We start from the raw sequence: 15824 nt of genomic DNA, 5'->3' as shown, positions 1-15824 counted from the left end.
TTATGCATCTCGGCCAAACTATGTCGAATAATTAAAGTTCATTAAGTTATATCAAGACGTATGCATATAGCTTACAAGGTTGGTGCACAGAAGCACCAGTATATGTCAAAGGACAAAAAGTCCGGTTATAAATCTAGGTTGAGACTAATAAAATTTCAAATAATAAACATGCAAACTGCAAAGCACAGACAATTACGCTCAACAAACACAATTTTATTCCTATCTTCATGCACATAGAGCTAGTGTAATCAAGTTCTTCCAAGACCAAACTTAAAAAATGTCGATGGATTTGCATAGCTACACAACCATTTAACACAGAATAATGTGAAAAAAAAACACTGCATTCACCTTGATAACACCATTTACTTATTCAGTAGACTGCTGCAACTGAGCAACAATTCACATACAAAATGGTACGAGTTCAAAAATATCCTGCTTTGCCAAGTTGACACTGATACCTAATCGATAACGAAACTGAATGGCTTTTTCAGAGTCAATTCCATCAATTTTGGTTGAGGCAATTCTTACTTGTTCATCGCCAACTAATGTAGTTCCTGAAATATATAACACTCTTGATCCTTCCATTTACTAGTCTTCTCAGCTGGAATCATAAATGAGTTGTCTCCTCTCTGATGATCTTTTCTATTGGTAGAATTACTGTGGTCTTTTATGGACAAAACATGATGATATCGGGAATGCAAATGCCCAATCAAGAGAACGTAATAAGTTTGTTTTATACCCATCTGATCCGTGAATATCTTGCAATAGAGGCAGGTGATCTGCACTGAAGCCAAACTGAAACAGGGCATGGACTCAGTTGTTGCAACAACAATCTTCATTCACAAAAGATACTTGAAACGGGTAAAAACGGAAGAAGAGACGTAAAGAAACAAATGTTGCATCTGAAATGAATTAGACAAAGCAATACAATGGCCAGAAAAAGATACAATATTAGGTAAATCCACCTGAAGAAAACAGGAGAAAATATGGAAGAATTAGTTGATTAATTTAATTAAAATATACTAATTTAAAAAATATAAATCAATTATGCTTTTATAATATTAGTTAAGAACCTATGTTTATTAATTAATATATTTTCAAAAGAAAATATATATCTTAGAGAAAATGGTCAAATGCACCTCCAACCTTTACCTCAAATCCTAACTACACACCTTTGCTTTGCGAGGGTCCTATTACCCCTGAGCATTTTAAAATTGAAATATTTTCCACCCCAAATGCTGAGGTGGCACGGAAGGTGTAGAACACTCTCTGAGAGAGTGAGAGAGTGAAGACGTTTTAATTTTTTTAAGAAAATTGTTTTGCCTTCTTTCACCTCTTAATTTTCTCTTTCTAATTTTTAAAATCTTTACCATATTATTATCTTGTTGAGTCAATTCAGATTGGAAATTTCAAATTTTCTCTGTCGCTGATATGTAAGTAGATTTTTTATGGGTTAATTTCAACATTCTCAACGTTAATCAATTAACCCAATTTCAAATTGACGTTGAGAATGTTGAATCAATTCAGATTGGGAAATTCGAATCAATTTCAGGGTTAGAATCATTCCGTAGCTCCCCAGAAATTGATTGACGTTGAGAATGCTAAAATTCATCGGAAAAAACAAAGTCGCCAGAATTTCAAACTTTGCCGGCACCATCACTGTCCAGCGGTGTTTCATTGCCAGAAATTGTGCACCATCGAAGCTGCTTATCTTTCTCCGTTAATCAGAGAATGCGGCGCTGTTTTGTGAAAATTGAATATTTTTGGACATTGATTGTTGATTGAGGAGTAATCTACATCATTTGGTCAAATGCTGCATTACACTTTTTGTCTTTAAAATGTAATTTTTGTTCTGTGATTGGTTACTCAATGGACTAACAGAGGAAGGAAGGAGAAGTAGGAGGAAAGAATAAAAGAGAAAAGGAAAAGTAATCAATTTTTTATATTAAAAGAAGTAATATTACGTGGAATTACGTGGCATGACATGTGGCAGCGCGTGCAGTGCACTACTTGAAACAAATCTAGGTATGAGTTTTTAGACGGGTATATATTTCAATTTTAAAATGTTCAAGAGGGTAATAGGACCCCCGCAAAGTATAGGTGTGTAGTTGAGATTTGGGGTAAAGGTTGGGGGCTTTTGGCCATTTTCTCTCTATCTTAAATATTTAATTTAATACAACAACAACAACAACAACAATAACAACAACAAACCCCGTATATTCCCACAAAGTGGGGTCAAAATATTTAATTTAATATCATTTACAAAGGCTTTTATTGGTCTAATATAATTTTAAAAATTTTGATAGTTAACTTTTATTTTAAAAATTTAATATAACCATGTGATTCCACTTGTGCAACCGAACAGTACACTTACAACATTATAACATTGTAATTACATTGTGGCAAACAAACAGGTCATTGTAATTACTAGGCTGTGTAATTACTCCAATCGAATTACCAGGTGGCTTTCCAAACAAAACCCTAAATCTTCTTCTCCAAACTCCCTCAAATTTGAGATTTAGACTCCTCAAAAGATTCCTAATAATGCCAACTTGAAACAAATCACTCCGTCGCAAAACCGACTTTTTCAAGAGGCACCACACAGCAATTCAGCGCGCACACACAAAATTCTAAATTCCTAATGTTTCTTGCCAATCTTATTAATTTTACTTGATATACATAAGAACATAAGCCAACTTAGAAGATTGAAGTCATGTTAAAATCAAATCAAAATCAAGATAATTTTTCAATATCTCAGTCTCATGAGCTGCTGGCTACAATTTAGCATGCATACCATTGAAAGCTCATGAATCACTTTCCTAGACTGTAGCTCATGACAGGACTTTGCTTTCAAATTATAATAATACAGCAACTATGCTAAATACATCAGGTTACATGAAAGGGACATATAGAGGACAAAGAAGCAGAGGATTACCATTTATGGTTTCACAAACCGAGCAATCTTAGCAAGCACTGTTCTTAAACTTCGGATACCAGCTCCAGATTTTGAGCTTACCATCACCTGAAGAAAACCAGAGACAGTATTATTTTTCTAAACAAAAATGCACCAAAACTCAAATTAAAGTTAAGGTCCTTACCACAGGCTGAACAACAGACTTGTTTGACTTGAGGCTCTGCAAGATATAGCGCATGTACAATGATCAACTTACGGAGATACTAGAAGTAGGTTAGATAAAAAGGGCACAATATTTTTCTAAGTTCACCTCTTCAATTTGCATGGCTCGTCGTGCCACGTCTATAGGGAAAACAGTGTCTGTCTTGGTTAAAATAATCTGGTATTTTGTTTGAGCTCTGAACATTATGACAGAAGATTATAAATTCAAATCAGCAGCAAGCTAACAACAATGCAAAGAAACAACATATTTGCAAACATATTGTTACTGCCTTTTGGTCACAATGAAAATTCACCTCAATGGCAGCAATGACTCTAATACCATGAAGATTTTGAGAAGAAGAAAAGTTCTCTTGTATCTGCCTTTATATCTTTACATCTCATGAGAAGGGGTACATATGTACTATAACTAATAGAGGGGAAAGACAATCGAGCACATACAACTATAAGAAAGTATTCTATTCCCTGAACTAGGAAAATAAAGTCTCCTAAAATAATGCTAATTAATAAATGCAATCAACACTTACATAGGCATGTGATGGTGTAAGTACCACTTAAGCAAGAAAATAGGTGGCAATCCTGTCTAGCAAACTCCAACATTGGACAGAACTTTTTTATCTTTTAATATGTAGGAGAAATAATTTCTTTAATAATTTCCTTTTACCTTTCCATTAAATCAATGAGCTCATGATCCCTTTGTTTCATGCCCCACTTTGTATCAATCAAAAGGCAGACTCTCTTTAGACCAAGACGTGTAGAAACATAATCTTTCACCTGCAAATTGGAGTATTCAAGGAGGACGCATGCTCAAACTAAATGAAAGAAACCTAAACATTTTGGTAGCACTAACAAACGCAACAAGTAACAGAAATAAAGCCCAGAAAGGTCAAAACTATAATCGCATACTCACAAGTTCCTCCCAAGCTTCTTTCACTTCTTCCTTTGCATAGGCAAAACCATATCCCGGCAAATCAACCATGCACATTTTTGGACCAAGCTTGAAGAAGTTAATAGTCTGCAGACGTGCATACTGTTATCTTACATGTATAGCAGGAAACAAACTTCAGCACAGGAAAAAAGTATAACCTGAGTGAGGCCAGGCTTATCCGAGGTCCGTACAACACCCCATTGCCTGGTTAATGCATTTAGTAAAGATGACTTTCCCACGTTTGACCTTCCTATTTCAAGGAACAAATACTATAAAGGCAGTACCAAAATTCCCAATCACTTGAATTATTTATGTTTAACTTGCAATGAATTGATTCTAGTACACCAAAAGTTTGTACAACCTCCAAAAAGAATGTTACATCAAAGGGGAAAAGATGAGAATCAAAAATCAGATAATTTGGATGGCAAAAACTATTTGTGAATTTGTGTTTGGTCATTTTAATTACAGATGGTTCTTAAATCAACACATCAAGGGCATCATTATGACAGTTTTACGTCAAGACTCCCAAATGTGTATTATTTGACAGTTACCATGTGGAATATGCATTATGAAGATATCATTCATCAAATGGTGCGACTTCCCAGCAACAAGCCCATAAGTGCAGCTTTCAAGAGGAAAAATGTTTAACGTAAATAGGATGTCAAAAAAAAGGACAGCATGGTGCACGAAGCATCCCTCATTCACGTAGGTGCGGCAAGGACCATACTCCAAGGGGTGAATGTAGGCAGCCTATCGTGACACCAAGCATTAGTAGTTTATAAGAAGATGGCGATATCATTTTTTTTGATAAAAGGAGATGTTGATGTCATTACTGACAAAACAAAAACTCCTGTTAAATCCATCAAAAAGGAGGAGAAAAGGAAAGTCAATTATTCATGCCAAGCATAAGGGAATTCAAAAAAGAGAAGGGTGATCAATAAACCTGCAAAAGCAATCTCTGGAAGATCTACAGGGGGAAATGATGAGGAAACCTTAGCTGCAGCAAAAAATTCCAACTTATTCCTGAACACCTACAGTGATAGTAAGCTATGAAAATAAGTAGAGTATAGCGAAAACAGAACACGAGCATCATATGTGGCTTCATACAATGGTGAAACTTCGACCTAAAGACATGCCAAGGATTTGATATCAATTAACATGTAAATTATTGTACCGGCTCTTCAATCCGGTCCCTTTCTGAGTTTGTTGAGAAAGGAATGTTATCCAAAGGAGCAGAGAGCTCAATGTTATAGCCTGCCCTCTTTATCTGAATATCACGTCTGCGACCCAACAACTGCAATACAAATTCGAGGAATTAAGACTTTAGACAGAAATGCTGAACACTGAGATGTCTTCACTAATAATATTGGCAATCAAACAAACAAATCCTAGTTAAGAATGATTACATTGTCTTCCACAAAAGAAAGGACAGATGGACTGGGGCATATTGCACGAAATTGTGCATTCTTCGACATTTCAACAGTTTTTTCTTTCGCTGAATCTTCTTGCTTTTCCTTATTGTTATCTGAAAGCAATGAAAATGAGTTCAGAGGAAAAGGCTTAATCTACTTTACTCCCAGATGATCAAGTAGATTACATGACATGGAAACGGCAAGGATAAATAATTGCATACACACAGAGGCGGAGCCAGGATTTCAACTAAGGGGGTTCAATATTTAAAGAAAACTTAATCGAAGGGGGTTCAACACCTACTATAACCACATAAAAAATAATTTTAATCATATATAAATAGTATATTTTTCCGTCGAAGGGTTCAGGGTGAGCAGAACCAAGACAGAGTATGTGGAATGTAAGTTTAATGACGTAAGGCGAGAGAATGAGGTAGTGGTGAGGCTAGAAGCGCAGGAGGTAGAGAAAAGGGATAAGTTCAAGTACCTCGGGTCCGTGATCCAGAGTAACGGTGAGATTGACGAGGATGTCTCGCACCGTATTGGGGCGGGATGGATGAAGTGGAAACTTGCATCGGGGGTGCTGTGTGATAAGAAGGTGCCGCCCAAGCTTAAAGGTAAATTCTATAGGGTGGTAGTCCGTCCGGCCTTGCTGTATGGAGCGGAGTGTTGGCCAGTTAAGAACTCCCACATCCAAAGAATGAAGGTGGCAGAAATGCGGATGTTGCGCTGGATGTGTGGACTGACCCGAAGGGATAGAGCTCGGAATGAGACTATCCGGGAGAAGGTTGGTGTGACTTCAGTGGAGTGTAAGATGCGGGAAGCACGATTGAGATGGTTCGGACACGTGAAGAGGAGGGGCATGGATGTCCCGGTCCGTAGGTGTGAGAGGCTAGCGTTGGATGGTTTTAGACGGGGTAGGGGTAGACCGAAGAAGTACTGGGGTGAGGTGATTAGGCGGGACATGGAACAGTTACAGCTTACCGAGGACATGACCCTAGATAGGAAGGTCTGGAAGACGCGAATTACGGCAGAGGATTAGGGCCTGTTCGGGTCGCTAATGTAGGGAGGTAATTGGTGGGGGTGTATTCCTGGTATGATTCCGTATTCAATGTTCTGTTCCGTGTTCCGTGTTCCATGTTTGTTACGAATCTGTGTGCTTTCCTCTGCTTTATATTCCTGCATTCCTGCTTTACTCTGTTTTATATTCCTTATGGCTGCAGTATCTATGTTATGTCATCTGCTTCTGTGCTGTACTATGTGTTTGTTTGATATCTCGTAACTTGAGCCGGGGGTCTTTCGGAAACAGCCTTTCTACTTCATCAGAGGTAGAGGTATGGACTGCGTACATCTTACCCCCCCAGACCCCACTAAGTGGGAATACACTGGGTTTGTTGTTGTTGTTGTTGTTCCGTCGAAGGGGGTTCGCATGGCTGGCTCCGCCTCTGCATACACATGAGGCATATTAGTGTCTCTATACTGCAAAAGGAGTTAAACACTAGAAGAGGAAGATGTTATTACTTTGAAACACTAGGTACACCCGTTTAAAAAAAAATAGTTCAGCAACGAGCTCATCTCTTTGTAACATAATTGCTCCAGGACAACAAAATAGTAAATCATCAACCACTCATCAAAATAACAAGTATTCTGGAATCATAGACCACATTCTTATAGACCTGCCAATTTATTTGATAAATAAAAGGAACTCCATTCGTTTCATTTTATGCGCTTAATTTTGACTACGCGGAATTTAAAAATGTAAATAAGACTTTTTTTAATGACCGTGGTGTCCAAGCCAACTTTCGTGAACCTCGACTAATTCCAGGGGATACCTGCCACCTCCCAACAGAAACAAGTATCAGGGAACTCTGTCCACCAAGGCTAGAATAGATGAGAAGAATCACCTAGTGCTTTTTGTCTCCGCTGGGGTTTGAACCTGAGACCTCATGATTCTTAACCCACTACATACCAAAAACAATCTTTGAATCTTGTGGGGTTAAACATGTCATTCCTACAAGAGAGTGTCATTAAGGGTAAATGGGAATGTTGGAATCACTTACTAAATATAGAAAGTTGGCATTTTCTTAAAAAAAGAGACTAAAAAGGAAAGTAAGGCACATGAATAGCAACAGATGGAGAATGTAATCTAATTGTTTAAACATCATTTATACTATAAAGCTAAGTTTCTTGGACTCTTCATTGCCACACCCGTGTCGACACGACATGGGTGTGAATATGGATCAGTACCCATTTTGGGTACTTTAACCAAAATCAACGGAGAAATTTGGGACAAATTTAATGATTTTTGTAATCAAAACAAAATTAAGTTGAAATTGAAAAAAAAAATGGAGTAACTTGTATGTAGAAATTTCAATGTCACTCCATTTCCTTATATCACCTTCAAGGATTACTGATCAATAGTTTTTCCACATAATGTCTCATAATTAAGACATATAACTTTAATTTTAGATATTTGAATTACATTTAAATCCCCACACCCATATTTGTATCCCTGCATCTTAAAATTCAGATCCAGCCTCTTAATATCACCTGTTTCCGACAGCCGCACCCAAGTCCTAGCAACTAATCTATAAGGCCTTCTAAAAAAACAATTTATAATATAAGTCACACATCAATAAAAAGTATAGAACTATGTGAGCTGGAACTCATTTCTCGACTTAGCCAGAACATAAAGGAGGAAAATTTGCGGTAGGTTGACATGAGTAAAACTAGTCACTTCATAATGAATAATATTAGAACAATATTAGAGAGATACGGGATTAAATGGAACATCAAGAATAGTGAGAATTCATATAGAAAAAAACAACTTGCATAGGAATGAGACATAGTAGTAGAAGTTGTTGTTGTTGTTTAAATGGTTCTGTTACACTTTATGTTTTATGTTAATCACCGATGAAAGAAAGCGCAACAGATTTTAGGTTGTCATGGCTGGGTCAGAATCAAAATAGTACAAGCACGATTTTTATCTTTCAAACTACTAAAGAAAGAATTGGTAATAATCTAATCTACAGATTTCTACTTTAAACAACAACATACCCATTATAATTTCACAAGTGAGGTCTGAAAAGGGTGATGTCTACGCAACCTTGCCCCTACCTTGTGGAAGTAGAGAAGTTATTTCCAATATGGACTCTCAACTCGAGTAACAATAACAGCAAACCGAGTGAAATCTCGCAAGTGAGGTAAACCCTCAGCTCGCATAAGCATATCGAAAATCCATTATGTAAAGTAAATACAGTAGCAAAGAAGCCATGTTGATAACCATTAAGAAGAGAACAAGTACAGACGACAAACAACACATTTAACTGAAGCAAAGGAAACAACATATACTACTAAAATCAAAGAAGAAGATAATAAGAGAGTAATAATAACAATATTGATAAGTGAAATAGGCAACGCTCAACAACATACCAACCTTAAAACACTCCAAAATTACACATAGTTAATTTTTTGAAATTTTGAAACTCTAACTTTGGCTGTTAATGCAAAGGAGTCAAGTTAATCATATATAGACAAGAGGAAAGAGGTGCAGTCCTATTACCCTCCACAACCGAGGCTCAGATGGGTTAGCTGAAAACTGAACAGAACATAATTTTTGATATTTGTACCCAGAGGTGTGTTCCAGTGATCAATGAAGTGGATTGAAGACCGTGACGTCTCAAGTTCAAATCCAAACAAAAAATACTAGGTCATTTCTCCTATCTGTCCTAGCAAGCCTAGCCTTAGTTCTTGTGGCTAGTGGGAAGTGGTAGGTGTAATGTTGAATTAGTCAGGTAATTTGTTGCTGGTGGCAGGTGTCTTTTGGAATTAGTCGAGGCACACGAAAGCTAGCCCGAACACCAATGACATAGACACATGTAGCCCTTTGTTAGAAAATTACGTGTAGCCAGGTAAAAGTATATCTTTTATGTACTCCCTCCATTTAAAAACGAATGACCTGTTTGGCACAAAATTTAAAAAAATAAAAACACTTGTGAATCTTATAACCTTAAATTAAAGTTGTGTTAAATGTACCAAAACATCTTTTGAACTTGTGGTAAACATGTCACGTGTAAAGTTGAAATTAAAGTATTACCAAAAAAAAAAGAGTTAAACGGATTAAAAAGTAAAGTAATTAAGTTTTTTTGAAACGAAGGGAGTATATATATTACATATTGACAAGTATTGGCTTCTTCGTGAATTTACGTTCTTTGACACCTAAAATTCTAGCTCCGCCACTACGGAACACCACAGTTACCAAAAAAAATAGGACATTTAATGCAATTGAGGTAGATTATTGAGACACTAACCTTTACTTGTCAGTCCATCATCAAGCCTCTTATTAGAGGTATCATGAGGATCTAATCGAATGCCTCGCTTCTTCTTCTTCTTTAAAAGCCTTTCTTCACCCAAGTTCTTCTTGTACTCAACCTTATTTCTCGAAAATGATTCAGATTTTTTCCTGTTCTCTCTCTGGTCCAATGTCTTTCTTTCTTTGTGTTTTCTCTTAACAACATTTTCGTCTTCCCCATTCACATTCAACTTAACGCATTTTTTCACTTTCCTTATCGAATTTGTCTCACTATTGTTGGACCTTTTACCTTCACCAGATAAACTATTCTTTCTAGTTTCTCTTGAATCCACTTTACGTGTGCTTAGTTCTGGTTTCAATAAGGACCTTCTACGAGAAGTTACTTTGGTGTCCATATCTCGACTTACCATTTTACTCCTCCCTCAAAGTTTGTTGGTAATGGTGATTGTATTGCAGAAGCAGGATGATGATGATGAAGAAGAAGAGGGAAATGAAAACAAGGGCTTAAAACGCTTTCTGTGCCCTTTTTACTGTTTGGATCTCAACGTGTTTTGGGCCAGCCAAATTATAGACTTGCGCCCAAAGGCTATATCGGTCTGGTTGGGTTATTTTAGGAGAAAATACAGTAATAGCCACTCCGCCGAAATTAATACAACGAAAATGGTTATGGAATTCAAATTTTATTTTCTAGACAGTTTAATTTGCTGGATTGTTTTACATTGTGTATATAGGTATCTTTGGTTTGTGAGTTTATATTACTACTAGGTCCTTATTTCTTAGTTTCTATTTTCTTATTTCGTGCTGTCCTTATTTCTCGTATTTCGTATTGCTTTGATTTCTATTTTATCATTTCTTACTCCTTATTTCTGTTATGTCATCCATCCTTTTGTTTAGTATTCTTTATCTTGGGCCGGGGGCTATCCCAAATAACCTCTCTACTTCTTCGGAGATAGCGGTATGAATTGTGTACATCTTACCCTCCCCAGACATCACTTTTTGGGAATACACTAGGTTTACTATTGTTGTTGTATACGAAAATTATATAGTTTTGATACATAATTTATATAATAATTGTACAATTTTTTTACATATTTTATACAACAATTAAATAATTTTTATACACTTTTTATATATTTTTTATACATATACATATTTGATAGAATTATCAAATATAAAATTTCTATACATATATCTTATGCAGATACATATTCTATATAACAATTATATCATTTTTATACAATTATATTTAATTATTATTTCTAAACAAAAAAAATAGAATATTTTTCAGTTAAAAAATTTGTAGCAAAAAAGAAAACTGAATTATTTTTAGAAAGGGCCGAATGGTCTAAGTTGGAAAGACTACACTATTTTTTTAAGAATTGTAGCAATATTATATATGAACTGTATCAATATGGTATATAAACTGTATCTGAACTGCATGGGCTAAAATAACCCAGATTAGGAAATGACTATGCTATTTTTTTGACAAAATATCAAATGTTGGCCATTTATTTTTAAAATGGTCAGTGAATGTCCTTTTTCCTTATTTTTAGGGTAAGTCTAAACAAACATCCTTTGATAGTTTAATGCAAGATATAGTAAAAATTTTTAGATTACAACTTATAGCAATTTTTTTATATAAAAAAGAAAAAAATATTTTTATTTTAATAAAAAAATACAAATTATATGTAAGGAAAAAAGATTTCATACTTAAAAAAATATGACAGTTATTATCAGCATATCAATCATCCACTTTATTCCCTCTAAAACGATTTTCTCTTTCTTTAATCATACCGTTTTCTTTTTCTTTAATTATACCAGTTTCTCCTTCTTCATTAGCAAACATACGGTTCTTTTTCAATTCTTCATTATCAAACATAGAATTTTTTTTCTTCATCACGATTTTCTTTTAAATTGATTCGCCCTAATTGTCGATTCTTTTCACCATTTTCTTCATCATTTTATCACGACTCATCATCATTTTCCTTCTTCATCAGGGTTCTTTTTCGTTTGAAACCAATGCCAATAAATATTATATGTTAATAATTAATTTTTAATTTGTGAAAATTGTATACAATCTAGTATTCATGTATTATTTTAAACAATTATGTTGAAATCAGTTTATATATAACAAAGTCATATTTTAAATAATTTCAATTTTTGAGGTCTCAATTTATGAAACTGGTATATAAGATTCTACATATTTATTCTTATAATTATTTTTAGTGTATGAAAATTTTTAATCTGTGAAAATTGTACACAATCCAGTATTCACGTATTATTTTAAATGATTAAGTTAAAATCAGTTTATATATAACAAAGTTATATTTTAAATGATTTTCAATTTTGGAGGTCTCAATTTATGGAGTTGGTATATAAGATTCTACGTACAAATGATGTATTCTTATAATTATTTTTAGTGTATGAAAATGGTACATAATACGATATCCATGAATTAGTTTAATAAATTTATTGAAGTCAGTTTATATACTCATTTCATACTTAGGTAATATTTTTTTTTGAGTTCTCAATGTATGAAATTAATATTAAAATTGAAATCGGTAAAGTTTCGTATATGTCACATTTATATGAAATGAGTTTTATGAACCTAAACAATTGCTGAGAAAAATGATGTTGTAGTCACGTAATTTTTTAGTGTATGTAATGGATATTGAATGAAAAACTATCTCCGTACATATTGAAAATAAATTAATTGATAATTGTTTGATATCAACCTCCAAAGCGAGGATTGTTTAAGAGATATCAAAGTTGATACATAACGAATACCCCAGAGCAAGATATCTGTTATGAAGATGAATTTTTTCTTAAAAAATAAAAAGAAGTATAATTAAAAAGAAACGTGTGATATTGGCAAATAAATAGTATTTCAATAAAGTTGTCGTAAAAAAATGTGAGACTTTTTAAAAAAGGTAAGAAGTATAATAAATGAAGATAAAATTTTGACCATATTTTTACTCCTATCATAATTATCAACGTGGTTATTTAGGAGAATTTGATACTAAATCCTAAAAAAATGGAGTTAGTTGTACTTAAAAATCTTTAACGATTTTTGCTAAAATAAATAAATAAATTAGTTTTTAAAAAAGTTGCTACAACTTGCAATTAAAACCTTAATAAAATATTCTCTCCATTTCAAAATAATTGAATTGTTCAGGTATGACACACCCCTTAAGAAAAAAATTTTAGGATATCAATTGTAGGTTACTTTCTACTATTACCCTTTTAATTGTTCTCAAATTAATCTCCTAGAAAATGTGAAGTACTTCATAAACTCATTAAATGAAAGAGTAAAATTGAAAAAAAAATCCAATATATCTCTTGAAGAATGAATAATTCATTTATTTTGGACATTGAAAAGTAGCTCAACAATTAAATTATTTTAAAATGGAGGGAGTAATTATCTAAAAATATTGCTATAACTTGTACTCCCTCCGTCCCAAATTACTCGTCCCAAATTTTCTAATTTGATTTCTTATTTTACTTGTATTTTTTCATTAATCAAGAAGAGATAAAAAAAATTTCCCATATTTTACTTTTGCATTAATTACTTTTTCTTTAAATTAAAATGTAAACATCATTTAATAAGAATACTATGGTAAACTAGCTATGTTGTTAATTATTTTTTCTTAATCAATGTGTCATCTCAATTTGGGACGGATAATTTAGGACGGAGGGAATAATAAACAATCTAATAAATGCATACGAGATAATTTTTCTCTTGTTGTGAAATATAAAGCAAATACAAGAAGAATAGAGAGAGAAGAGAGGAGACTTCTTTATTTCTCTTGAAGGATTCTTGGGGAGTAAATTACAATAAAGGAAAACCTCTTTATAGGGGAAAACTAACTTTGGAGTTTCTAACTTTTCCATAAATAGCATTCACTATATATGGTAAAGTAGACATTCACTATATATATGATAAAGTAGACATTCACTATATATGGTAAAGTAGACATTCACTATATACGATAATATATTTATAACACTCCCCTTGAATGTCTAATTGTAGATAATGTGTCTTGTTAGAATCTTACTAGAAAATCCAGTGGGAAAAAAATCTAGTGAAAGAAAAAGAGTACACATCTCTAACAATACACATATAGGCTGCCTCATTAAAAACCTTACGAGGAAAACCCAGTGAGACAAAACCTCATAAGGAAAAAAGAGTACAACGCATATTAACTCCCCCTAATGAGAACATCCTTGAGCCTTTGCATTTCGATCTTGTGCATCATCTTTTTGAAAGTTGCAGTTAGAAGAGACTAGGTGAATAAATCAGCCACATTGTCACTTGAGCGATTCTGTTATACGTTAATATCACCATTATTTTGGAGATCATGTGTATAGAAGAGCTTTGGCAAAATGTGTTTCGTTCTATCACCTTTTATGAATCCTCTCTTAAGTTGTGCTATGCATGCTGCATTATTTCCGTATAAAATTGTGGGTACATTATCGCATTTCACACCACATTTTTCTCGAATGAGATGTATCATGAATCTCAACCATACTCATTCTCGGTTTTCTTCATGAATAGCTATAATCTCAAAATAGTTCAATAAAGTGGCTAGATAAACTACTTTGTATATCTCCAAGATATGACAGTATCTCTACGTGTGAACATAAAGCTTATTTGAATTGAGCTTTATACATGTCAGATAAGTACCCAACATCAGCATAACCAACAAGATCGGAACTATAATTATTAGAGTAAAATAAGCTCATATATTTGATCACATTTCTGATGTCTCCTAGTAGGAAGAGAACTATATATACCTTGCTAACAAATTGACCGAAAAAGGCTATGTCATGCCTTGTAGTATTTGCAAGATACATTAGTGCACCAATTGCACTAAGATATGGTACTTCATAACCAAGGAGTTCCTCATTCTTTTCTTAAGGTCGGAATGAATCCTTATTCAATTATGCATGTTTTTCATTTAAGCAAATATTCTATTGCTTTTGAAAACTCTCCAAGAGTTTCAATAATTTTCAAGTTATAAGCTTATATAATATAAGAATTATAAATAAGTTTCCCAGAAACCTGTATATGCTTCAAACATTTTGAATCCTTAAACAAGTTTTCATGTAAATTTTGTTAAGTGACAATGTTCAACATTTCATGAGTAACATATCCAAGTATCTGGATTGCAAATCAAATAAGTTTTATGCTTACCAAGATGCATCCTTTCATGCCACTTGATAAATGTTCTACATTAGCATGCTTAAATAAATGTGAAATTCAGATCCTCGTAATCTTTCACAATATTTCATTAATATTATATCAAAAATATTGATGATATATCATTTCGCATCGGTTCACAGTGTGACATAACATTTTGAGATCTCATCACTTTATTATTTTCAGGTATCTGAACCTCTCATAAGGTTTCATGAAGTGTTATGTCGTAGACTCTTCAAGAATACATTGCCTTCTTATTATGATTATTTGCTCCATATCCTTTTCAAGGATTATTTCATTTAGAACCAATTGATCTATCACGCTTTATATATGCATAGACTTTGTCCTTTAGGGACACAAAATAGGAGCACTTGCAGTTTAAATATGAGATGCTTTCAGCATTTGACTTGAATTGTCTTTTGAATGAGGATCTGAAGATAATTCCTAACATATTTCATAGCTGCTTATAATCTCCCCCTTATGTTAGGAAAACTAACATACATCCTCCATATTCTTTGAGAAATCCATCTTTGTGCATCATGGCATATTTATAAATCGTATACCGCACATTAAAATTATTAGATGGACAACGTGTGATTTCTGACTTAGAACCAACTTTGAGGGGGAAATTAATCATAATTTATTGGTTTGATGCATACAAGTACTTTTTTATATAATATTTCAAATCAACACATGAAGCTTTTGTTCTGAATGGTTTAACTATTTATTGAAGGCATTCGATACTAAACCATCAACATCAAGATGAATTATCTTAATTATACAATCTGAAAGTTACGCTCTTAACTTAGTTTTATTGAGCAAACAACTTTATGAATGTCAAA

At 33.6% G+C, this 15824-nt stretch overlaps 1 protein-coding gene across 2 annotated transcripts; it reads right to left on the bottom strand.

Moving 5' to 3' along the window:
* Window positions 1-325: 325 nt before the first annotated feature.
* Window positions 326-10623, bottom strand: LOC107873417 (probable GTP-binding protein EngB). Of its 2 annotated transcripts, XM_047413503.1 has the most exons (12): window positions 9781-10623; window positions 6820-6915; window positions 5468-5586; window positions 5236-5355; window positions 5005-5092; window positions 4220-4311; window positions 4044-4148; window positions 3798-3907; window positions 3225-3312; window positions 3099-3134; window positions 2936-3022; window positions 326-795 (listed from the first exon to the last, which is right to left on the bottom strand). In XM_047413503.1, exons 1-11 carry the CDS (start codon window positions 10190-10192, stop codon window positions 2939-2941), a joined length of 1350 nt encoding a protein of 449 aa, XP_047269459.1. In that variant the 5' UTR covers window positions 10193-10623; the 3' UTR covers window positions 326-795; window positions 2936-2938. The 2 variants fall into 2 exon arrangements, with proteins under 2 accessions (XP_047269459.1, XP_016575748.2); XM_016720262.2 differs by lacking the exon at window positions 6820-6915.
* Window positions 10624-15824: the final 5201 nt, after the last annotated feature.

This window comes from Capsicum annuum, chromosome 6, assembly GCF_002878395.1.
Source record: "Capsicum annuum cultivar UCD-10X-F1 chromosome 6, UCD10Xv1.1, whole genome shotgun sequence".
In the NCBI taxonomy this organism is placed as follows: domain Eukaryota; kingdom Viridiplantae; phylum Streptophyta; class Magnoliopsida; order Solanales; family Solanaceae; genus Capsicum; species Capsicum annuum.
The sequence above is the reverse complement of the archived record's forward strand: the minus strand, read 5'-3'. Positions and strand labels throughout refer to the sequence as shown.